Source organism: Populus trichocarpa, chromosome 13, assembly GCF_000002775.5.
Source record: "Populus trichocarpa isolate Nisqually-1 chromosome 13, P.trichocarpa_v4.1, whole genome shotgun sequence".
NCBI classification, from domain to species: Eukaryota; Viridiplantae; Streptophyta; class Magnoliopsida; order Malpighiales; family Salicaceae; genus Populus; species Populus trichocarpa.
The window spans coordinates 1,241,649-1,266,442 of NC_037297.2; the positions used below are offsets into that span (position 1 = coordinate 1,241,649).

A 24,794-nucleotide genomic window follows, 5' to 3' on the forward strand; every position below is an offset into this window, starting at 1 on the left:
ACCTAATTTCAGTTCTGCAAAAATCAATATCTGAAACTTTGAATTCCCACTAATTTGACCGACCAAACTGTTCATATATACTCATAATGCAAATGCTTTGCCGCAAGATAGAGAGACAAAACCTAAAACTAACCTAAGCTTGAGGTAATCAGAGACCCTGGCACTAGCTAGGGCTCCAATCAGTTCTATTTTTAGGTACTGTGTTTAGGTTAATCCCCAAAATGCAAACGTGCACAAACGGAGTCCACTCATTTGGATAGTAGAAAATAGTATTATATGAACAATCCTAAGACACTGCAAAGCAGAAATGGTTGCAGATTTTATGGAGTTTAAAATAGAGGTTCTACAGGGGGGGACCATAAAATAAGCTTTGCAGCTTGGGGACTTGCTAGGTTAATTTGCTAGCTAGGGTTACTATAATGTTTATGTTCACCAAGCCATGTTCTCAAATTTAGCTGGCAAAGAAGACGCTGCTGATCAACGAATAGAGTTTTCGTTTCTTTTGTTCGTGTTGTTTTTTCTTCCAAAATTATAATTAGGTTACTTAATAATTGGAGAGTATATGAAGACAACCCTTTAAGTTGTATCATGTTATATTTTCTCAGATTCAATTGGTAAAGTAAGTTGTTTTGGTTATGATAGTTTTTATAATAACAAAGAGATCAATTCTAAATTTAATTTTAAAATCTCGAGAATCATGGATTCATAATTTGATGATGGCTATTTCGATAATATTTTATCTATAAACACTATGGAATTATTTATTTACAGATATCGAGAAACATGACTCACCGTTCAATTCAAAAATAGATTAAAAAAATCAGTGATTCATTCAAAAAATGATTATCTATAAAGACTATAAGAATGTTTCTAATTTAATTTAATTTTTTATGATATTAACAATTTATTATTTAATTTTTGTTGGTTTAAACCGTATCTATGAATTAATAATATATATGACTATATTAAAAAGACAACATGGGTATGTAGCATCAATATGTTGTGTATCACATGGTATGTGATGCATGGCCATGTGCTTATTTAGCGATACACATGTGTTTATGCATCTATATACACATGAGAGTTTGCAAAGAAAAGAAGAAATTCATAAGCAAACCAAAAAGAAATGGAGGAGGAGCAAGATAAATTGTTGCCTATTGCCAACGTGGGTCGGATTATGAAGCAAATCCTGCCCCCAACTGCCAAGATTTCCAAAGAAGCAAAACAAACAATGCAAGAATGTGCAACGGAATTTATAAGTTTCGTAACCGGTGAGGCATCCGACAAGTGTCATAAGGAGAATCGCAAGACAGTGAACGGAGATGACATCTGTTGGGCTCTAGGTTCTCTAGGGTTTGATGACTATGCCGAGGCTATAGTAAGGTACTTGCATAGATATAGAGAAGTTGAAAGGGAGAGATCAGCTAATCAACACAAAGCTTCTGGCACTGAACAAGACATTGAAGAATCCAACCATATAAGTTTCCAACCACAGCAGCAAATTGAAGCTCCTAACGGAATAGAATTTAGGATTCTTGATAAGGGCAACGGCAGCTCTTTCACAAATCCATCCTGAGAAATATTGCTCAGTTTTCTTTATGAATATTGAAGATAACGAGGTAGAAGAAGATGAAGATACTGATGAACAAAAAAGATAAAGGAATTTGGAGATTTGCCTGCTTGATAAAGATTTGGATCTCTTGACAAAATGCAATAGTTGAAGTTCTTGACTTGCAAAAGCTTTGACTCACTCTTGTGTGAATTCATGAGTAACTCCTCTGAGGTATAATGTTTAATCTTTGTCATGAGTTTAGGGTTTCTTTCTTATTTCCTCAAGGAGAAAAATCTGTAAAATTTTAGCTATATTATGCTTTAGATGGCATACTCCACTTAATTACCATAGATTTTGCTTCTAGTATTAATTTTCACATAATCTCTTAGCTTGATGCATGTGATGGTGATTGCTGAATACACTCAAACCATTTACAAGTTGGCTTGTTCATAAGTACTGTACATCTAATTAGATTTTAGAAATCAGGACTATAAGGCTAATCAAACTATAATAAACTATTTTTTGTTGCTTTTGAGTAAGAACACCTCTAATTTTCTGTTCATTGATTTCAGATACGAAGGTGAGTACTTCAGATTGCAGTAAAAAAATTGTTTTCAGTGAATATATAATGGAAGCTAATTTTCTTTTTAACTCCTACCATTAATCAAAATGAAATTATGTTTCTTCTTTGTTCTTAATTTATAGCATCAGTCCAGCGTTCTCCTCCTTTCCCACTCTCTCACAGACACATCCACACCCACATCTATCTGTTTGTTGTGCATGGGTGAAGAACAGTGCTGTTCTTGTTTATAGCTTGTGTATTATGTCACTCGGTACTGGTTTTATTACTAGTATACCTTGATTATACATGATTATACATATACATGACACAAAGCCAGCCAAAAATTCAAGCACTGCCTTGAACCAAACAGTACTAGTTTTGTGCACATTAACAGATGGAGAAGTAAGCTCAGTGACTGATAGTTTAGCTATAAGTGCCATTTGCAGATCGCAGAAATTTTTTGCTTGGCTTTAATGCTAGCTCTCGCTTGTTTTGCTTCCGCCATTCTGTAAATGGAATATCTCTGTGTAATCTTGATCCCTTTTATCTAATTCAATCTTGATGATTTTCATCATGAAGAATATCGGACCAAAAGACAGCTACAGCAGCTTGCTAGAACCAGCTGTTGCGTTCATTAATATTTGTTCATCTATTCCATAAATCCTGATGTTAAAGCATGCTAATCAAGCAATATGCCGACCTATAAGGCAGCTCCATTAACCTTCGAACCGAAACCGCATCTAGAGATGGAATTCAAGAACCTAAACGGAGATTGTATACATTTCAATTGTTCTCCAGCATTAACCAGATGTAGTTCAAGAAATTAGCAAATAATGATTGCACCTCCCATTGTTGTTCTTACTGAGTTCAGATTTGCTCTTTGAGCAGTCCTGTTGTGCACCCTTATCTCTCCCCTTCTACTTACATGTACTATGAATGAGGGGAGAAAAGGAGACGATTGACCAAGTCATATGTACAGTAACATTATTTTAAAGAATTTCCTTCTTGTAAATACGTACTTGAATCCTCTCGCTCATTTATGCACCGCACTTTCCTGAAAGAGAAGTAGCTGTAACCTGTTTTTTTATTCTTCCTCTGGAATACAAGTGAAGTTACCAGATGCATAATTATTTAGTCAACTTAAGGCTAAAAAAGATTACATATGTACTAGATTCAGAGTTTGCATAGCCCTAGAATCGGGACCACTAATATTGAGGCTTTACATAACGTGTTTTGTCGAGAAAATCCTATCAAAATCTGAAGCATGCTTATTTTTAACTATACCAGTAAATGGATCGGTAATCTCCCCATAAAAAGATGATTGATAGAACCCTGATAAATTAATGTTAGAAATTGAGTTAGGGTTTCAAGCTTCAGTATACAACCAAGGGCTTCATTAAATTCTTTGGGACCACTTCTCAACTATCATCTGTTTCAACAAAAGATGGAATCTTAGTTGTTCTTAATAGAAAAGGGAGAGGAAAGGACAGACGTCCCACTTAAAGTTGTTTCCCAATAAAATGAGAGAAATCATACATGGTATGAGAAAATGTGAGAGACAAAGGATGAAACTTGAAAACATTCTAAGTGCCAACTATACCAACGCAAATAACATCATTAAGGGTTTTCTTGATACAATGAATTATTTGATAACCTCGAGACTCTGGGACCAACTATATGTCAATGCAGTATTAGGTAATGACATTCATGATAGAATGATTTCAATCAATGCTGCTTCCATGGGCTCCGACCGTGAATCACGGCATTGAGTTTCACAACCTGGTTGCACCACATTGCTTGTTGGAAAGCACTTGGCAACAGTGAATCCGAATTAAACCAAACCGAACAAGCGTTGGACCACATTTTGTGCACCAATTTTACAGGACAGGATAATATGATCATGGGTTGTCCATGTGCAATGCAGCAGCTTTGCCATAAGCAAGTGCAGCATTATTGCAAATTGTTGCGAGCCCTACGACACAAATTCAAGAGCTGCATTCGTATTTCAAGTTTGAAAACAAAATCCTCACCTTGATCCTCAATGGTCCCAGGAACTAAATTGATGCAAGATAAAATACACCAGTGTCATTCAGCAATGACAATGGGTATAAACAAAAATCAAGTATTCCATCCACAGCATGAACATGCCAAAACTTTTGCAATATTAGTACCAAGAAAATGATGCTGTTATAACATAGCTCTGACTGAAACAAACAGATATAATCACTTCAAATTGAATTTCATAAAAAATCTCCACCATCAACATCATCAAGAACATAAAACAGAATATCTTGGTAGGTGTGTAAGCAAGCTTTTGTTCTTTCTTGTGGTTTGGGCTGAAGTACATGGCTCCTAATTCCAACACACCATCATAAAATTTCAGAGGAGATTCATATATATAATGAAATTTTTTTCATTAAAGCAAAGGGACGGTTTCATAATTATAGTACTTTGGTCTAATTATCAAAAGCAATTCATTATTCTCTGATATTTCTGATATTTCACATTCAACATCAATTCTACAGTAAGAGAATTAAGTAATGAGCCATTCAGAGCATTCATGATTTTAAAAAAATCAAGAAATTTGATTAACGAAAGCTTCTACAAATCCTCAACCATCATCTATATCTGGTCCCACCCAATAACCAGTTACTGTTTTGTGAGTATAAGAACTTACATGCATACAACTAGAAACAAGTTCGTAATAAAGGTTGGTGGGTGTTGTTCGATATCCACGGAAGCTCTGATTCACAGAAAGTATCTCTCTAATTGAGTTGCAAGGGACCAATCGGTTGGTTGCTGTAAACAAAATTTGAAGACATATAAGAGAGCAAGTTAAGGGCAGGCCTAAATGTTTCTTATGCATTATCTATTAGCATTTCCAATGACCGTTTTCCTTTTTCTTTCCTTTCCTTTTTTATTTTAACAAGAAGTTTTCCTTACTCAGTTAAACTCTTACATACCTCACTCCATGGTGCACCTCTAATTGAAATCAACATATCATGTTATAATAGTTAACTAACTGAAATCAACATATCATGTTATAAAAGTTACTTATTTTCGAAGTTTGTGTTACCATGACATGCAAAAATGATTTAAACTATCAACTGAAAATGATAAATCATCTTTCTTCAACTCTTTTTGGTAGCTGGCGTGAAACTAAGATACCTGTCCTGGTTGTTGCTTGGCTTGATAGTCAAGTAAAAGCTGATTTCCTTTGTTGTAATTCCTGGAAGGAAAATCACATAAAAATCACAAAGCGCAAACTCATTCACCCAATTGTTAGTTTTCAATAAGAGAATTGATAATTAATTTTCATGCCGCCCAGTACTCAATAGCTAGAAACAAATGACAAGCACAGACTTCGTAATTAACCCACCAATCAGCTTCTGTAACAAAACTACAATTTTACTTAATATTGTGCTTAAAGTTGTTCAATCTCAAATCTTTTAACTGGCTTCTAATGTGAAAACATTTCTCCTCTCTAAACTTCAATCTCAAATCTCTTGGAGATGGATGATTACTGTACCCAAACAGATTTTCTACATGCTCCCCTCTCATAAATTTTGCTCTTTCAATGCTAGCTATTTCATCATTTCCAACAACGAACTAATACTTACATCCAGTGGTTTGCAATGTTGTATTCAAAATTTCAAAATGAGAAGTAATCTACAATGGTTCATCTCTTTTCACACAATATGCATTCATAGTTTCCTTCGAAAGAGCCATCAGGATTATAGTTTTCTCTACATTTTCAGGTAACTTATCCATATCTTTAAAGGAAACAGAAGGGCGATCAAACTCCAAATCCTACAAGATAACAACCCTTAATTTTTCCTCAATCACATCCAAAACACCAACTAAATAAAAAAAAACAACACGACCCAACAAATTCATAAGCACCTCAACCTCATTATACTGTCTCTAGCACTGTTTTCCACCATAAAGTTCGTTCCTTTATGACAAAAACCACTCTTCGAAAAAACAAAGTAGAAAACAAAACAAAACCCACTTAATTATTCAATGATATCATAAGAATAAGCAACAAAAATTCACAGTCACAAAAGGGAGATCCTTTCAACTATGAAATCCCAATTCTTTCATCACTAAAATGAAATTAAACTCAAGAAGAATAAGTTAAACATAAGAATTGTTGGCTTTAAAAAGATGGGCATGACTGATTTTTTACCCTGAATGAGAATTTAGGGGCGGAGAGAGGCATAGAGAAGTTGATGGAGACCAACAAGGATGCCATTGAAGCTCTTTTCCAGTGTAAGTGAAAAGGTAAATTTCTGGGTTTTGTGGTTTTTGGAGGGGTCAAGGAAAGTGTTATTTCCAAGGAGAAAGTAGCAACGGCATCGTTTAGTAGACACAATTAGAATTCTCGAACTACAGGGAGCATCGCTATTTTTTTATCTTTTTTTTCTTGGTTAAAAAATTGGATTTGCACTTATTAACAATTTAACAAGAAATAATAGAATAAATTTTTTTTGTTCATTACAATAATTTAATATATTTTTAAGGTTTTACCTTATGTGTTTCACGCATTAGAAAAACAGTAAAAAAATAATTTTTTAAACATGGATTACATAAAATTCTATTAGAAAAAAATTACTTCTAATCTAAAAAAAACAATATGATGGATATTTTTAGATAACATGATATATATAACACACACACACTCTATTATAAACTCCTAATTTTTTCTTATCATCCACTTAAATATTATTATTTTTAAGCATAATTTTTATGTTTTCTACACCGTTTATTTTTATATTTAAAATTATATTTAATTGTATTTTAAAATTACATTTAGTTTAAAAAAATATTAAATTTATGATTATTTTAATAATTTATGATAATTTTGATTTGTTGATATTAAAAACAAATATTTTTCAAGTCAAAAAAATATTTTTAAAACGCAATTTGCTTCACAACTATAATTTGATCTATTCAATGTAATTTAATGATTTTTTTTAGTTTTATTAGTTAATATTTCCATTTATAAAGTTTTTTTTTATTATTATTTCTTTATTGTGGATCCTTGCATCATTTTTATAGGATAAAGTAAAGGGAAAGGGAAGTGACAAAGCTGTAGGTAATAGAAATTCGTGGATAAGAAATTAAAATTAAAATTAAAATTAAAAAAAAAATATGAGATTTGAGCTTCATATTGAAGCCTTAGCTAAGGCCACGGGGTCCAAATTCAAGTCTCTAACTTCCAATGGTTAGACTACAATTCAGTTGGGCTCGGGTCAGGCCTTCTGTTCAAATTAACAGTCGCATGCCCAACTATTGGGCCACATAAGCCTTATAATTATTTTAGCTGTTTTCAAATTAGCCATCACTTTCTTGGGATAATGGTGCTTTTTTCTTATTCTTTGATTTATTTATTTTTTTCTTAATCAATATATCCATGTGCCAACGTCTGGAGAAGAAAAGTCAATTATTGTCTTTGATTCGAATTTAATTATTAAATAAATTAAATTTATATGTTTAAAAAAGATTAAATTAAATTTATTATGTTTCCTATATTATTTTCATTACCTTCATCTTACTTCTTTAAAAAAAAAAATTCAAAAAAAAGCTAATTAAATATTGTAGAAGAGTTAATTTTAATATTAAATTTCTTCACTTTAAAATTCGTAAATAAAAGAAGTTGATATCTAATTTATTTTTATAACATTTTTAGAGATTGAGTTTTATTTAGAATTCAATTCTAAACCCATAAAAAATTTCAAACATAAAATTATATTAAAATTTTATAATTTAATTTAATTTAAATGATTCCAAACATGTTATAACGTATTAATTGTTTTTAAGAAATAAAACTCTAAATAACATTAGGGCAAACCCACGACCCATAATTTTATAATTATAATGTTAGAATTTATATTTCACCTTTTCACATGAAAATAACACTTTCTATAAAAATAATTTAAATGATAAGAAGGAAATTTGCGAATAATTCCTTCGTGGAAAATGTTATTACGTGGCAGCATTGAGTCTGATACTTGCACATAAAATTGCACGCAGCAAGAGAGAGAACTATCTCTCCTCTCCCACCTCTTCGTCTCTTTCCCTCGGTGGTCAAAGTCGTGAATTGGTTTCGTTGATGAGAGGGCCAAGCCCAAGCCCAAGACCAAGCCCAAGTGATAGATAACATATGCGTGATAAAAGCCCTAAACAGGTCCAAATATATATGGGCTCTATAAACAAAAATACACATAGCCCATTGCAATGCAAATTGTCGCAAAAAAGATTATTAGATACTTTAATATTATATTTAAGTACAATCATACATAATTGTTATGATGAATTTTATATTTGTGTGACAAAGTTATTCACAAGGAATGCTTATTCAGATCAATTATTTTTATTAAAATAATAATGTTTTGTTTTGTTTTTCTTGCTTATGTATTTAAATTTAAAAATAATTTAACTAATTTAACCAAATTAATCAAAACCAAGCTACGTCGATGATATATTTTGATTCTTTTTTTTAAAAAAAAAATATAACACTCACACTTAACGGTTACTCCTATTTTTAGAGTTAAATATTACTAGTAATTTTTTTTTAACTTAAAATTAATATTTTTTTAGTATTTTTTTTATTTTTTTGATATGTTAATATAAAAATAAAAATAAAAAAATAATATTTTAATATATTTTTAAATAGAAATCATCGAAATGCAGCTCGAACACTATTTATTGTGTGTTTAGGACGTGTTCCCTCAAATTTTAATTATTATTTTTAATTTTTTTTTGATATTTTCAAATTATTTTAATATACTATATTAAAAATAATTTTTTTAAAATAAAAAATATTTTAAACCTTCTTCACTACACAAACTCCAAGACATTAAAAATTCTACCATTCTACCAAACACAGATAAATGTGATAAATGAGGTGAAAAAAGACAAACCATTTTACCCTAAAAAATACCAGTGAAGTGTCTTCTTCGGTCAGCCCACCAGTGAGAGCACAGATCCCGGAGGCTGCTTCTTCTCCCTTGAACTAAGTTTCCATCCAACCTCTTATTTTATTTTTTTCTAACTAAAAATATATAATATAAGATCGGCTAAAGATACCCACGGCAGGGCATTAGGTCGTCTGAGCCTATCGAGCCACCAAATGCCATGAGATGGACCGTAGTGAATTTATTTATTTATTTATTTTGTCGTTTAAATATGTCATAGCAGTTCCTCCGATATTATTGAGAGACAGGCGGACCCATCTTGTGAGCTGGAGGGGATTAAATGATCCGGGGAATATAAATCTTTTTATCCAGTCCCTGAATTATGTAATTAGTCATAAATAAGTCCCTTTCATTTAAAGTCTTGTTAATTTCTCCTCAATATCTCTCTCTGTTAGACGTATTTGTCCGTATTTTGCTTTATTAGTTAAGAAAATAAGTAAAAACTATTGACTTTATCATTACATTAAAAGCATTTTAATTGACTCAAACATATTGAAAATTTTCATTTCAATTAAAACTAGTTTTGACATCATCATTGAGCATATTCTATAAAAAAATTGAATTTTTTTTTTACATAAAAGAAAGCGTAATAAATTTAATTTCATGAAGGGAAACCAAAGTAAGTATAGGGAGAAATTAGCAAGAATTTGAAGATCAAGAACTAACCTGTTCATGAGCATATAAACTAGGGACTGATCTATAATTACCCCAATGATTGATTGATGTGGTTTTAGGAATAGTTCATCGCAGGATTAAAGAAAAAAGTCTCCTTGGAACTATTTATTCTACGAGGAAGATGATTTAGTTTAGCTTAAGGTAGATCCAAACCAAACCAGTGGCCATGTTCTAAGTTTTACTTTAGAGAGGGACTGTCGGTGCATGTCTTTAGCGTACTGCATGGTACCACATCTCTGTCTCTCACCCCTGCAAGTGGTTGTTTACCGTTGCTGACTCCTACTCTTTTCTACACCCAAAAAAAAACCAACCACATCTCCTTACCGACGACATCTCTTCTGAAAGCTCCCACTTTACTGCTGTCTCTTTGCTTTTAAATCTCCCCTCTTCTGAAAAATGAAGAGGAGCTAGAGGGCCAACAAGGTTAGCCTCGCCTTTACCTTGCCTTGTCTTTGTCTTTGAATCTCTAAATACAGCACTGGGAATTGTACTCTTTTAAGTAGAAGAAAAGGTAGCTGACAAACCTTGATTTCCCTCCAAGTTTCCAGTTTTCGCAAAACAGAATTTCAAAATCTTACTGCTTAAAACTATGCTGTTTTAGTAAAGACATGATCATCAAAATCTTGACATGATTCAACGTGTTCTTGTAAGTTAATCAGTTTCTGAATGTGGGTTTTTGCTTTTAAGCTGACGTATGTTTTTGAATTAGTTCGAGCTAAGATATTGTTGCTCCTTTGTGTGGTTTGGCATGTACGAGGAGGACTTGTAATTAATCAAATGAAGTGGATGGAATTATTTATATGTATGGATTAAAATAAAGATAAATGATTTGGAGACTTGATCGTGATTTGATTAATGGCTGAGCTTTTAATTAAATGCTTGATTGTTAATTGAAAACAGAAGGGCTAGCAAGCAAGATGAATAGTTGTTTATCTGCCTTTCTTTTGGCACCGATCCCATCATAAATAACAAGAACAGAAAAGGAAAAAAAAAAACAGATTGCTACCGAGGAATATTCCGCAATGGAAGTGAGTGCAGGTTTGGTGGCCGGCTCTCACAATAGAAATGAGCTTGTTGTTATCCGTCGAGATGGAGAATCTGCTGTAAGCAGCTATTTCTCTTTCCCTACATCTTCCTTTTCTTCTCCTTCAATTGATCCTGTCTCAACTCCACATTTTGCTTGTTAATTTTTGGTTGCAGCCGAGATCGCTAGAGAGAGTGAGCAGGCAAATATGCCAGATATGTGGAGATGATGTGGGGCTTACGGTGGACGGGGAGCTTTTTGTGGCCTGCAACGAGTGTGCCTTCCCCATTTGTAGAACTTGTTACGAGTATGAGCGTAGAGAAGGAAATCAAGTCTGCCCTCAATGCAAGACTAGATTCAAGCGTCTCAAAGGATGTGCGAGAGTCCATGGGGATGAAGAAGAAGATGGCATTGATGATTTGGAAAACGAGTTCAATTTCGATGGAAGGAATAGCAACAGACACGATATGCAGCACCATGGTGGTCTTGGAGGACCTGAATCTATGCGTCACTATGATCCCGATCTGCCCCAAGTCCCTCTCCTTACTAATGGTCAAATGGTACCTAGCTCTGCTTCCTGTCCTGTCTTAAGGTTTTCCAAAAATATTGTACTAAAAAAATGATCCTTCATGACTTGCAGGTTGATGACATTCCTCCTGAACAACATGCTTTGGTCCCTTCATACATGGCTCCTATTGGTGGCAGTGGAAAAAGGATCCACCCCCTCCCCTTTTCAGATTCTGCCGTTCCTGGTAATCATTTCTACATTGCCGATTGTTTATTGCTTGTTTAGTCAAATTGGGGGATCCTGGCTTTTCTTTTTTTATAATTGAAAGCCAATTGGCTGCTGCAGTGCAACCAAGATCCATGGATCCTTCCAAGGACTTGGCTGCTTATGGATATGGAAGTATTGCATGGAAGGAGAGGATGGAGAGCTGGAAGCAAAAACAGGACAATCTGCAGATGATGAAGAGTGAAAACGGGGACTATGATGGTGATGATCCCGATCTCCCATTGTAAGCCTTAGCACCAACTTACATGAAGCCTCACTTATTTATAATTCCTTGCATAATTAACTGTCTCTAAGCTTTTTTATTCTTCTTCGTTCCAGATTAGTTGGCATGGTTTGGTGATTGTTATTCTTAACTTAGCTTCTGCATTCCACTATATGACTCAAGTACTCAACCATAATTTTTTTTTTGTATGTCTCTCTTTATCCTAAGAGTTTTAATCTAGTTTTTAATGGAAATTTAATTATATTTAAAATAATAACAAACTCTGCATTCTTTTGTGTTTTAAACTTGAGTCTTCTTGCTAAAATGCTGGCAATTATTATAGACTGTAGAAGAATATCAGTGGCAATTGCTCTTAGTTTCTTCTTTTTCTTTGCCTTCTCAAATTCCTACTCCTAGCTTATTAAATGTCAATTATCTTAAGCACTACTGATTATGGAAATAAAATTTATTCCTTGTTGATCAGAATGGATGAGGCAAGGCAACCACTATCACGAAAAACACCTCTTCCGTCCAGCCAAATCAATCCTTACCGAATGATCATCATTGTTCGACTTGTTGTTGTTGGGTTCTTCTTCCACTATCGAGTCACACATCCTGTGAATGATGCATTTGCTTTATGGCTTATATCTGTGATCTGTGAGATTTGGTTCGCTGTTTCATGGATTCTTGATCAATTCCCAAAGTGGCTCCCTATTGACAGGGAAACTTATCTCGATAGATTGTCTCTGAGGTAAGAAATCCGTCATTTGCTTTTGGTTCCTGCAACTAAACCACTGGCGAGACATTAGTTGAACTTATGGCCGTAACTTGTTTGTCAGGTATGAAAAGGAAGGCCAGGCTTCTCAGCTTTGTCCAGTTGACATATATGTTAGTACCGTTGATCCATTGAAAGAGCCCCCTCTGGTGACCGCAAACACGGTTCTGTCCATTCTTGCAGTGGATTACCCTGTTGACAAGGTTTCGTGTTACGTTTCTGATGATGGTGCTGCTATGCTGACATTTGAGGCATTGTCAGAAACATCTGAATTTGCAAAGAAATGGGTCCCTTTCTGTAAGAAATTTAGCATTGAACCTCGGGCACCGGAGTTTTATTTTGCTCAAAAGATAGATTATCTGAAAGATAAGGTGCAGGCTTCATTTGTCAAGGAACGAAGAGCAATGAAGGTGATTAGGCTTCAACCAAAGTTTTTTCTTTTGTCTCTCTCTCTCTCTCTCCCCCTCCCCTTTTCTCCTTTGTTGGCCAGTTTGTAAAGTAACCCTTGTACTTGTTCCAATTGCAGAGAGAGTATGAAGAGTTTAAAGTTCGGATCAATGCTTTGGTTTCCAAGGCTCATAAGGTCCCAGAAGATGGATGGACAATGCAGGATGGTACTCCATGGCCTGGGAATAATGTTCGTGATCACCCTGGAATGATTCAGGTATGTGAATATCTATCGTCATTTAATGCACTTCTGATAGTGATTCCATTCTTGAATAGACAATTTTTCTCAATGCTTCATAGGTTTTCCTTGGCCAAAGTGGAGGGCATGACACTGATGGAAATGAATTACCACGTCTGGTATACGTTTCCAGAGAAAAGAGACCTGGATTTAATCACCACAAAAAGGCTGGAGCTATGAATGCTTTGGTGAGTAACTCAAAAGGGAAAAGACGTTGGATTTTTCACATGTTCATGTGAAGTTAATCGGGATGTGATGTTTATTTAAATTCATGTGCTCATCTGTCAAACAGGTCAGAGTCTCTGCCGTGCTAACAAATGCTCCTTATCTTTTGAATTTGGATTGTGATCACTACATCAATAACAGTAAGGCTCTTAGAGAAGCAATGTGTTTCATGGTGGATCCATTACTTGGAAAGAGAGTGTGCTATGTCCAGTTCCCACAGAGGTTTGATGGCATTGACAGGAGTGATCGATATGCCAACCGGAACACTGTATTCTTTGATGTAAGCATTCGTGTATCAGAACTTCTGGATTGTTCATTGCTTCTGAAATTTGTCTGTCTAATGCACAATTCCTCCATCACTACAGATCAATATGAGAGGTTTGGATGGCATTCAAGGACCTATATATGTCGGGACTGGATGTGTTTTCAGAAGGCACGCGCTTTATGGTTATGATGCTCCTAAAACAAAGAAACCACCAACGAGGACATGCAACTGCTTGCCTAAGTGGTGCTGTGGATGCTTCTGTTCGGGAAGGAAAAAGAAGAAGAAGACAAACAAACCTAAGTCCGAGTTAAAGAAGAGGAACTCTAAGACATTTGAACCTGTGGGTGCTTTGGAGGGTATTGAAGAGGGAATTGAAGGTAACATTTGTAACTAATTTACACTTCAAATCCTGGCCTAATTATAGCTTCAAAATCCTCCACTGTTTATGGTTACTAATAGGTTTAAAAATTGAGCTAAAAAACAGCATCTAGATATCCTATGTTAACGAAGCTAGATTATGATTTCCCACATCAATATGTTTTTGCTGATCTTTTTCTTTAAGATTGCCAGTTTCTTGTTGGCAAAGGCTGATTCTAGAATGCAACCAAAGGACAATTCAGACATGTAATTTTTTAGGAAGTGTTCAGTGTTTGCAGGGCGATTTTAAACTAAGTTCTATGTGACTCCTCATTTGTTTGTTGAAGAAAGTTTGATGTGATAGTCTGCAAGATTTTCTTAAGCACATAGTTTTTGTTGGAGGATTCATTTTGCTTCTTTTCTCTGCTTGCGGTCCTGGTCCTTACTGATTGTCCTGCTGGATCAATAATTTTGTCTTCTAAACTCAAAAAGCTTGAATTCAGGAATTGAAAGTGAAAGTGTTGATGTAACATCTGAGCAGAAATTGGAAAAGAAGTTTGGACAATCTTCTGTGTTTGTAGCGTCTACCCTGCTAGAGGATGGTGGCACGCTGAAAAGTGCCAGCCCTGCATCTCTGCTTAAAGAAGCCATCCATGTCATTAGCTGTGGCTATGAAGATAAAACAGAATGGGGCAAAGAGGTAAAAAGAATGTGTAGATTTATTTGTTGGATATTCAGACCTTGCACTCGATATAATCTTTATGACGGCCAGGTTTAGCTCAGCATTAATTTGTTTTCCGTCTCCAGGTAGGGTGGATTTATGGTTCTGTTACAGAGGATATATTGACAGGCTTTAAAATGCACTGTCATGGATGGAGATCAATATACTGTATTCCTTCTAGGCCAGCATTTAAAGGTTCGGCACCCATTAATCTTTCTGATCGTCTACACCAGGTCCTTAGATGGGCTCTTGGATCAGTTGAGATATTTTTGAGCCGGCACTGTCCTCTTTGGTACGGATATGGAGGGGGTTTGAAGTGGTTGGAGCGTCTGTCTTACATAAATGCTACTGTTTATCCTTTGACATCCATTCCTCTACTGGCGTACTGTACTCTTCCTGCAGTGTGCTTGCTTACTGGGAAATTTATCACTCCGGAGGTATTGATTTGGTTTTGTTTAAATTCTGCTTAAAATATGGTATAAACTATTCAAGATTTATTTATTAATCTTTTTTTTTTGGTTCAACTTGCAGCTCAGCAATGCTGCCAGCCTGTGGTTTTTGTCTCTTTTCATTTGTATTTTCGCAACAAGTATACTGGAAATGAGATGGAGTGGGGTTGGTATTGATGAATGGTGGAGAAACGAACAATTTTGGGTGATTGGAGGGGTATCAGCACATCTATTTGCAGTGTTCCAGGGGCTTTTAAAGGTTCTAGCTGGTGTTGATACGAACTTCACTGTTACGTCTAAAGGAGGAGACGACGATGAGTTCTCAGAGCTGTATGCATTTAAGTGGACCACGTTGCTCATCCCACCAACAACATTGCTGATAATAAACCTGGTTGGAGTCGTGGCTGGTGTCTCGAATGCTATAAATAATGGGTATGAGTCATGGGGGCCTCTGTTTGGTAAGCTTTTCTTTGCATTCTGGGTGATAGTTCACCTTTATCCTTTCCTGAAAGGTTTACTCGGCCGACAGAACAGAACTCCCACAATCATCATTGTGTGGTCAATTTTGCTTGCTTCCATCTTTTCGCTTCTGTGGGTTCGAATCGATCCGTTCTTGGCCAAGTCCAACGGTCCACTTCTGGAGGAATGTGGACTGGACTGTAATTAAACTAGCATGCACCAGGATTTGCTCATCAGGCAATTGGCCAGCAATGTTGATAACGAATATCTGAATTGATAATCTTCAATCAGAACACGCAGGGTGGGGTGAAGCCTGCAAGCTGTAGATTGAATGTGTGTTTTCACGTGGATCTTTTTTTTGAACATCTCATTCCTCCTCCTCGGCCAATGAATTCCAAAGGGGTCAAGAAGATTAGCCGGCTGTGGTGGTGCCTCAGTGCCAAAGCTTTCATCTGGTGTCATGCAACTAGTCGTGCAGAAACTACAAAATACTCTTTGATTCTTCTTTAGTTCAATTTATTTATACAGGGAAGAGGAGGTATGGTGAACAGCAACTGTATACTCTGAATTGTTACCCTCACGAGTCTCTCCCATTTCCTCAAATTCATTTCCTTTATAATAATGAAACAAAGTGGGATTTGTCCTGCTGTAAAAGGTGTAAAACTACAGAAGCAAAGTATAGTGTTCATATGATTTCATGGGGCTTGTTGTTCACCCCTTTGTTTCAGACATCAATGTTTACAGCATTTCTAGTATCATATTCATTTCAGTTCAGGTCTTTCACAAAGATAATGGCAATCATATTTGAACTGTGAAAAATCCTGCCACGTAATTCAAGGAAAAACACTTTCGATTCCTTTATTAACCGAAACTAAATCCCGTGGGAAAACCACTATAGACATGCCTTGGATTATAATAGTGAAATTACTATTTAATGTATAACATATCAGTGTTTTTTTTCTTTCTGGGTGGTGTTTTTCTCCTATCTAGTGCGTCTAGGTTCGGCCTGATTTGACATTAATTCATTTTTTTTTTTCATTTTTTTTTTTTTTTGGATGGCATGCAGGTTATACTTTACTAGCCTTTCAATTATTTTTATTCAATCTCTTTTTTTTAATTGTAATTGTTTTAATTATATTAATTATTTTTATTTGAATTTTATTTTTAATTTTATCCTTGGTCATTTTATTATTTTAATTGCTATTTGTTTTGTTTTGAATTGTTTTTTTGATTGATTTGTTTTTTTTTTTCAATTTCATCTCTAAATATTTATTTTTATTTAATTTTTATGTCAAATTTAGTCCTAATTCTTTTAATTTCTATTTTTTTAATCATTTTTTTAATTAATTTTTTTTTCAATTACATCCCTAAACATTTAATTTCATTTAATTTTTCCCTATAAGTTTAATTTTGGTTAATTTTTATGTTGGATTTAGTCCTAATTCTTTTAATTGCTATTTGTTTTTGTTTTGCATTGTGTTTTTTATTGATTTTCTTTCTCAATTCCTTCCCTCAAAATATGTTTGATTAAGAATTATGTTTTTTTTTTTTTAGTTTGCTTTTAATGATGTCACTCCAGTCTCATGACTCGGGTCATGAATTTGAAAGATTAAAAAGATTAACCTGAGTTGACTTCAATTTTTTTAAAAGCATTTTTTTTAAATGTTAATTTTTTTCTCTTTCTATTTATAGGGTTATCTCAATTTCATGTACTAGATCACGTGTTTGATTTGTTGACCTGACTTGGCTACTGGGTTTGTTGAGATTTTTTTTTGTTATATATATATCATATTAGGTGTCTATTCTTTACATTTTAAATTTGGTCTAAGTTATTTGAAAATTTTCAACCCAATCGGCTTGATGATCTGTCTCAAGTTTTTTTTGAGTTCTTTACTAGTGTCATATGGATTATTTTTTTGCCTTATGGATAATTTTTGTGCACCCATGATGTAGCGATTAACCCGAGTTTTGAAGATTTGCCTGGTTTTTTATCCTTTATTGTTTTGGGGATTATGCTCTGTTATTTTTTACTAATTTTGAAAATAACCCAAGCTATCACAAATTTTTAAATTCATCATATTTGTTAAATTTATGCTTCTTTTTTTAAAGGGAGTTTGATTTTAAATTAAATTAAATTAGTTGCTTTGTTTTTTTTTTTAAAAAATATATAGTCCAACATACCACCATCTTCATATTTGTTCTTAATATTTTTTTTAAGTTTAGAAAAAAAATAAGCTCACCGATGCCATAGGTCAGATAAATTTTTTTCCTAACTAAAAAAAAATTATTGACGTGTTAGGAAGTCTAAAATTTGATGTTTACTGGAAAAAAACACTTTTTAAATATTAAAACTAAAACATATGGGAGGATATATTAAAACGGCGACACATTTAATCGATAACATGGGCATAAGATTCTAACTTCATTATATTTTGAACGTGATTGTGAGGTATAATTTCATCTTCCATGATTTTGTTTTGCGCTTTATATAGATTAATTTTATTTTCAGGGATAAAAAAACTTATTTTGTGGTAAAATATAAGCTTTGTAACAAAGAAAAATACATTTGCATTAGACAATTTTATTTTTGGATATCAAGCTCATCTATATTTTATTTTTACCGAAAAATTTTCATTTTGTTTTCTATAATTTCATCGGTATGAGCACTTGCACATAATAAACTTCTTGATTTATAATTATGATTTTTTTTTATTAAAAAAACGATAAAAAATATGCACTCCTGTTTTTTCTAATAAAAAAACCATAACCTTTAACAAGGCGCAGATTAACAACTTATTTAATTAGATATTTGTATAATTTATTATTTGGTTTTTTATGAAAAAAATTAAAAACACAATTATTTTTATTCTTTTTACTAAAAACAATTATTCCTCAGTTACATAGTACAGGTCACATGACTAGTATTTCCTATATTTTTGACAAGAGATGCATCGACTTCCGAATCCTTTAGCTGTGAGTCCTCAACATTTAGCAACAAGAGCTTTTCACAGCCTGTGAGAATTGTAAACACTACCAGATCTCATTAAATTATATTCGTACACTTCTTGATGGAACTCAAAGTCTTGATTGTGACCCACTATCTTCCCCGATTGTGACCTTTGATGTTATTTTATTTTATTTCGGCACCAATGATATCGTATTTGAAGATTTGGTGTGACTTCAGAACTATTTTATTTTATCTCTTCACAAAATATAAAGAAAACAAAGAAAAAAAAAACAAATAAAACAAATGATGTTAAAGAATCCTTGATTACGTTATTACCAATACCATTAGAAAAATCTTCACAAAATAAATTTAATAACATTAAACAATATCATAATCAATAAATAAAATGGATTGTACAAGCTGTTCTAAAATATTAGAGTTCACTTGTCTTTTTAAATTGCTTGTATAACATACTATGATAATTGTTAATGATTTTTATTGATATTATTAGATTTATTTTATTAAAATCTTTCTAATAATATTGATGATATTATTATCGATTTTTTTTTCTCTTTTCTTTATTATTAAATTTTGTGTCTAACAAATTTATAATTTTAGAGAATTTCAAATGACAGCCGCAACTTAAGAATGACAATGTCATATGTGACTCTTTAAATCATTTTATTTTTCTAAATATTTTTGCACGACAGGGGGATCAAAATAAAGCAATCATCTGAATCTGGCTGTCATCCGCTAGAACCAACCACCCATCGGAACACGCACGCATCTCATGAGTGTTTATGACCTGATAACTACCTTGTGTCATGCTAAAGAATGTTTGACTGGGTCGTCGGCTTCAATGGAAATAAACAAGCCATGGACCTGGTGGCTTCCATGGAAATTATAAACTATAATTTATATATATTGTAATAAAAAAACACGACTTTTAAATTTGTAGGCTTGTAGCTATTAAAAGCATGGTTTTTTAAATAAATTGTTAGATAAATAACACAAATTAGGAGATATAAAAAGAGAAAAAACGTGCTATTTTGATTATAAAAAAATTGCCAAGTTTTTTTTTTTTTTTGAAAAAAACACATGCTAATAAAGCGAAAATGTTCTTAATAGAACAGTAATACTAATTTACAGTTTATCCAAATAAATATGCAGATATTTCATTGCGTTCTCCCGTCTCCGCTCACCATTGACGGAAAGAAATTGAAAAGGACAGGCAGACAGCCAATTATTCACTCAGACGTTGACTTTTTTTGAGGGAGCATCAAAACAGTGTGCTGCGATGCAACTATGGATTTGTAGCGTGGCGTGCCCCTTCCCTGAGCTGGAGAAAGAAAATGCAAGCATCACCGAATTCGCTCTCCTCCCACCACGTCGCCGTGATCGGGGCAGGAGCCGCCGGTCTGGTGGCTGCACGTGAGCTCCACCGAGAGGGTCACAAAGTGGTGGTCTTTGAGAAAGATGACCAAGTTGGTGGTCTCTGGATGTACGATCCCCGTGTAGAACCCGACCCTCTCGGGCTTGACCTAACCCGACCTGTTGTTCACTCAAGTCTCTACGAGTCTCTCAGGACCAACTTGCCAAGGGAGACGATGGGTTTTATGGACTACCCGTTTGTGACCCGAGAGGGTGAGGGAAGAGACCCGAGAAGGTTTCCGGGTCATAGAGAAGTGTTGATGTATTTGCAGGATTATGCCAGGGAATTTGGGATTGAAGAGATGGTGAGGTTTGGGTGTGAGGTGGTGAATGTAGAGATGATTGATAGTGGGAAATGGAAAGTGAAGTCAAAAAGGAAGAGACTTGATGATAATGATAGAGGTGATGATTTTGCTGATCATGAGGATTTTGATGCTGTTGTTGTTTGCGTTGGACATTACACCCAACCTCGTATCGCTGAAATTCCTGGTATTTAGCAGTAGTATGATTCTGCAGTACTTTATTGCGCTTTGTGTACTATGATTACTTATTTATTGCCTTCCTGTTCTTACTTGTGTGAGGGTGCCTTCACTCTTTACTAGTCTTCTTAATTCTTATTCGTTACTACCATTGATATGGTTTCAGGCATCAATTTGTGGCCGGGGAAGCAGATACACAGCCACAACTATCGTATTCCTGAGCCTTTCAGGGATCAAGTATGTATGGCATCTTGTACTTCTCTTTATCTCATAATACATCTATTTTAATTCTAGAATGATACTGGCTAAACATTATGGTGTTTTCAAGCACTGGTTGGTTCATGTATTTGTGGCGCAATATTTTCTGCTGGAAAAATCTAACGTGAACACTTGCATATCGGTGTGATCGATACTGTTTGCAAGCTTATCAGATGTGTAGGCTTTTCATAAAGGAATGAGTTTCATAATTGCAGGCAATGAGAGTTTTCTAGAAAAGTCATCTACGTACATGTTTGTACGTAAAAGGCAATCTCTTGTGAAATTTTGGGAAGTCAAGTTGTGTACTTTGAAATATTTGGCGTACAATCTTGTGTTATGGATGCTTAGATTGTCAAGGGGGTGTCAGAAGTTCCAAGAATAATTCTGAATGTAACTGGTTTGTTGTATTTGGTTCTTGTTGATGCAACTCTCAGCAAACTTTGTGTAAATTTTTTGTTCCTGTCTGTGAATGTATGTCACATTTTACGCCTTTTCTTGGCCTAACCTGTTAGTCTGTTATCTTTGTTTGCGTCGTGCTCTCTTTTATTAAACAATGCTCCTCCATTGTCAGATCATAATTTTGATAGGAGCTTCTGCGAGCGCTGCTGATATATCCGTGGAAATTGCTGGACTTGCCAAAGAGGTTCACATTGCTCGTAGATCGGCTGTAGATGATGATACATACGAAAAAAAGCCTGGATATGATAACATATGGCTTCATTCCACGGTATGAGCATCACTTCAAGTTGAGAGTGGATGGTGGTGGTGACATGAGAGGTTTTGTCAAGTGTTTTGACCCTACTGCTGGCAGATGGCTTGATCTAACATGCTGCCTTGTTTTCCCCAAAATAATGCAGATAGAAAGAGCATGTGAAGATGGTACTGTCATTTTCCGAGATGGCAGTGTTATCCTAGCTGACGTTATTCTGCACTGCACCGGGTAATTTTCACTTGGCTTCAATTCAGTGTTGTTAGAAAGAAACTGTCTTATACATATATACATATAGATCCACACTGAAAACTGATGGCATCTATTGTTGTGTTTAAGGTACAAATATGGCTTCCCTTTTCTGAAAACTGATGGCATCGTGACTGTGGATGACAATCGTGTGGGGCCATTGTACAAGCATGTTTTCCCTCCAATCTTGGCCCCGTGGCTTTCCTTTGTCGGGATACCCTATTGGGTTGAGCTCTATTTATATATATATATATATATGTCCTTGTTTTCATCGTAAATTATTAGCTTTTATCGAAAGTAATCCTTTGCTTATGATTTTGGTGCTAGACTTTCCCTTTCCCAACGTTCGAAGTTCAAAGCAAGTGGATTGCTGGTGTTTTATCAGGTCGAATTGCTCTTCCTTCACAAGAGGACATGGTGGAAGATGTTAAGATCTACTACTCTGAACTTGAAGCTTCTGGTGTACCTAAGCATCACACTCATAACTTAGCTCATTCTACAGTAAGCCTTATGTTATCTCTGGTTGAAGTTTATCCTCCTCTTCTTTAAAGTGTATTTGGGATTATGATAGTAGTGACGGTTCAAAGTATTTTTCACTTAGAAATACATTAAAATAAAATATTTTTATTTTTTAAAAATTATTTTTAAAATCAGCACATCAAAACGATCTAAAAACACAATAAAAATTTCATTTTAAACAAAAAATAAAATAAAAATTAAGGAAACACAAATATAACCTTAGTCTAGTGGCCTTCCATCAATGGGAAACTTTCAAGTTAACATTGTCAAGGAACCATCTTAAGTTACAAGTTTAAGATGTTAGGTGGAGTCTTAAAATATGATTTATATTACTTTCTAACATATTTTTTTAAATGAAAGTTTTTTGGGTTTGAAACTTGCACATGTCCACATTGCCTTGTATTTAATTTTTATTAATTGGAATGAGAGTGGTGACATTTGATCTCAACCCAATAACTTAAGTTGTTAGGTGATATTCTAATATATGATTTATATTACTTTTTAACACACACCTCAAGTGAAAGCCTTTTAAGTTTGAAACTTGCACGAACCTAAATTACCTTGTGTTTAATTTTTATAAATTTGAATGAGGTGGTGAGATATGAATTTGTGATCACTTTGTCAACAAGAATCTGATACCATATCAAATAATCATTTCAATTTACAAGTTTAAGCTATTAAATGAGGTTTTGAAATATAATTTATATTGCTCTCTAATAAATATGTTTTTTGGTTGTTGAACTTATTGGCAATGGTAGAATAACATAAATCTATTGGTTGTTTTGTGCTTGAATTTAAAATCATATGTTACTTGATTTGGTTGTCCACTTTTATTGGAACTTTCTATTCTTTATTATTATTATTATTTTGGTACAATGTTTTCTCCCTTTTAATTAAAATTATTGTTAATATAGTTCGATTGGTTTAAGGATAATAGCCTACAAGATAAAAAAAAAAATCTTTAATTAAAATTAAATAATATTAAAATTAATTAATAGTATAATATAACGTGGGTTCTCATCTATAACATGAATTAGCAAACCACTAGCCTTGCAAACTTCTGTCCCCTGGCTCCCTGAATGTGAATCCTCTTCCTCCATTATTTGTGTACAAGATCATGAAGTTAGCAACCTTGCATTTCCAGTTCATGTATGGTAGCTACAGTGTATTGCTAAATGCTGATCTTCAACTTATTTCATTAATTTCTAGTGTTCTATGCCTTTTTACATGATGTTTTGTTTTCTTTTTTGCAGAATGACTACAACATGTGGCTTGCCTCCCAGTGTCAGTGTTCATGCTTTGAAGAATGGAGAATTGAAATGTCCCATGAAATTCTTAAGAACTGGCGTGCCAGGCCAAATATGTATCGTGACGAATGGGACGACGACCACCTGATCTTGCAAGCCCAAGAAGACTTCAACAGACGCATCTCAAACAAAGCCAGTAATGGTCATATCTGATTGAAAGAGTTCGAAAAACAGCTCTCTGCGGCTCCAACTCCTCTGTTGCAACAGAGATGAAAAATTTGAAAACCATGGTACAAGCATTCCATACAGAAGGTGCAGAGGAACCTTGTCCATCCTAGTGTCCGTGGGGCTTTCGCTTTCTGTATTTTGAGGCCAGGGCTATCAATTTCTGTATCAAATATTATTTTTAACAATTAACTAAAACATGTGGTGGAGAAATTACTATAGCAATGAATAATAATTCTCTCCATGTTTTAGTGTGGCATTATAAAAAAAATATTTGTTTTTATTAATATTTTTTTATTTTATTTTTTAATATTAGATTTAGTTTTTATTGGGTTATCTTACTCTTATGATATGAATTGCGGGTTTTACGAGTTAATTTGGTTGGCTAGAGTTTTTTTTTATTTCAATTTTTTTCTCTCAATTTTATCATTTAGTATTGGAGTAATTAAAAATTAAGTTTTATGATTTATTTTATTTGCTTTGTATTAGATTATTTCAATCTCATGATCTAGGAACAGTGTTTAACAGGTTAACCCGAATTGACTACGGTTGTTTTTTGAGTTTTTTTTTTAATTTTATCATTTAATATTGGGTCGGTTGAGAATTTAATTTTATAATATGTTTTGATTTATTTTTTATAGGGATATTTTGGTCTCAAGATCAAGATAGCAAGTTTTGATATTTTAATCCTGGTTAAATTAAATTGTTTTTTTTTAAGATTACTTTGATCTCTTGTCTTTTAATATTGAATTTTTTTTATTGAATTGTTCTCATCTCATAACGAATTTATGTTAATCTAGTAAAAACTGAGATCTAAGGTGTACCTAATCTAAAAGAATTAACTCTGATTTTTCCGAAGTTTAGTTACATAATTACTCTGATCTACGTGACAATTATTCATCCAATGAACCAGAATTTGTTACTTGTTTGGAGCGTGGTTGCAGTTGCTTTTCAAAGTATTTTTTTATGTTGAAATGCATTAAAATAATATTTTTTTATTTTTTAA

The 24,794-nt window shown here is 33.9% G+C and overlaps 3 protein-coding genes and 1 long non-coding RNA gene across 5 annotated transcripts; 3 read left to right on the forward strand and 1 right to left on the reverse strand.

Moving 5' to 3' along the window:
• Positions 1 to 1,054: 1,054 nt before the first annotated feature.
• Positions 1,055 to 1,933, forward strand: LOC7473276 (nuclear transcription factor Y subunit B-4). The gene has a single exon (XM_002318965.3). It carries the CDS (start codon positions 1,127 to 1,129, stop codon positions 1,574 to 1,576), a length of 450 nt encoding a protein of 149 aa, XP_002319001.1. The 5' UTR covers positions 1,055 to 1,126; the 3' UTR covers positions 1,577 to 1,933.
• A 2,745-nt stretch (positions 1,934 to 4,678) lies between these two features.
• Positions 4,679 to 6,470, reverse strand: LOC18104024 (uncharacterized). The gene is made up of 3 exons (XR_002977318.2): positions 6,304 to 6,470; positions 5,283 to 5,343; positions 4,679 to 4,913 (listed from the first exon to the last, which is right to left on the reverse strand). It is a non-coding gene; the product is annotated as an uncharacterized LOC18104024 (long non-coding RNA).
• Positions 6,471 to 9,872: 3,402 nt separating this feature from the next.
• Positions 9,873 to 16,451, forward strand: LOC7481749 (probable cellulose synthase A catalytic subunit 3 [UDP-forming]). Of its 2 annotated transcripts, none has more exons than XM_052446368.1 (14): positions 9,873 to 10,280; positions 10,670 to 10,872; positions 10,970 to 11,353; positions 11,434 to 11,545; positions 11,647 to 11,809; positions 12,273 to 12,539; positions 12,628 to 12,973; positions 13,090 to 13,227; positions 13,311 to 13,436; positions 13,541 to 13,753; positions 13,839 to 14,115; positions 14,599 to 14,795; positions 14,903 to 15,253; positions 15,348 to 16,451. In XM_052446368.1, the coding sequence occupies exons 2-14, from the start codon at positions 10,792 to 10,794 to the stop codon at positions 15,930 to 15,932; spliced, it is 3,240 nt and encodes a 1,079-aa protein (XP_052302328.1). In that variant the 5' UTR covers positions 9,873 to 10,280; positions 10,670 to 10,791; the 3' UTR covers positions 15,933 to 16,451. The 2 variants fall into 2 exon arrangements, with proteins under 2 accessions (XP_052302328.1, XP_024439473.2); XM_024583705.2 differs by having other exon boundaries at positions 9,873 to 10,192.
• Positions 16,452 to 19,866: 3,415 nt separating this feature from the next.
• LOC7481750 (flavin-containing monooxygenase FMO GS-OX-like 4) lies at positions 19,867 to 24,075 on the forward strand. Its single transcript, XM_002318967.4, has 7 exons — positions 19,867 to 20,591; positions 20,748 to 20,818; positions 21,411 to 21,566; positions 21,697 to 21,779; positions 21,888 to 22,023; positions 22,125 to 22,298; positions 23,570 to 24,075. The coding sequence occupies exons 1-7, from the start codon at positions 20,024 to 20,026 to the stop codon at positions 23,774 to 23,776; spliced, it is 1,395 nt and encodes a 464-aa protein (XP_002319003.4). The 5' UTR covers positions 19,867 to 20,023; the 3' UTR covers positions 23,777 to 24,075.
• The last annotated feature ends 719 nt before the right edge of the window (positions 24,076 to 24,794 follow it).

What these genes read in the sequence shown, in the direction of transcription:
- LOC7473276 (XM_002318965.3), top strand. Translation starts at nt 1,127, where the DNA reads ATGGAGGAGGAGCAAGATAAATTGTTGCCTATTGCCAACGTGGGTCGG.
- LOC7481749 (XM_052446368.1), top strand. Translation starts at nt 10,792, where the DNA reads ATGGAAGTGAGTGCAGGTTTGGTGGCCGGCTCTCACAATAGAAATGAG. An exon ending in GATGATCCCGATCTCCCATT is followed by an intron (nt 11,810 to 12,272) that starts GTAAGCCTTAGC and finishes CTTGTTGATCAG; the next exon opens with AATGGATGAGGCAAGGCAAC. An exon ending in ATCACCCTGGAATGATTCAG is followed by an intron (nt 13,228 to 13,310) that starts GTATGTGAATAT and finishes AATGCTTCATAG; the next exon opens with GTTTTCCTTGGCCAAAGTGG.
- LOC7481750 (XM_002318967.4), top strand. Translation starts at nt 20,024, where the DNA reads ATGCAAGCATCACCGAATTCGCTCTCCTCCCACCACGTCGCCGTGATC. An exon ending in GTTATTCTGCACTGCACCGG is followed by an intron (nt 21,780 to 21,887) that starts GTAATTTTCACT and finishes GTTGTGTTTAAG; the next exon opens with GTACAAATATGGCTTCCCTT. An exon ending in TTGTCGGGATACCCTATTGG is followed by an intron (nt 22,024 to 22,124) that starts GTTGAGCTCTAT and finishes TTTTGGTGCTAG; the next exon opens with ACTTTCCCTTTCCCAACGTT.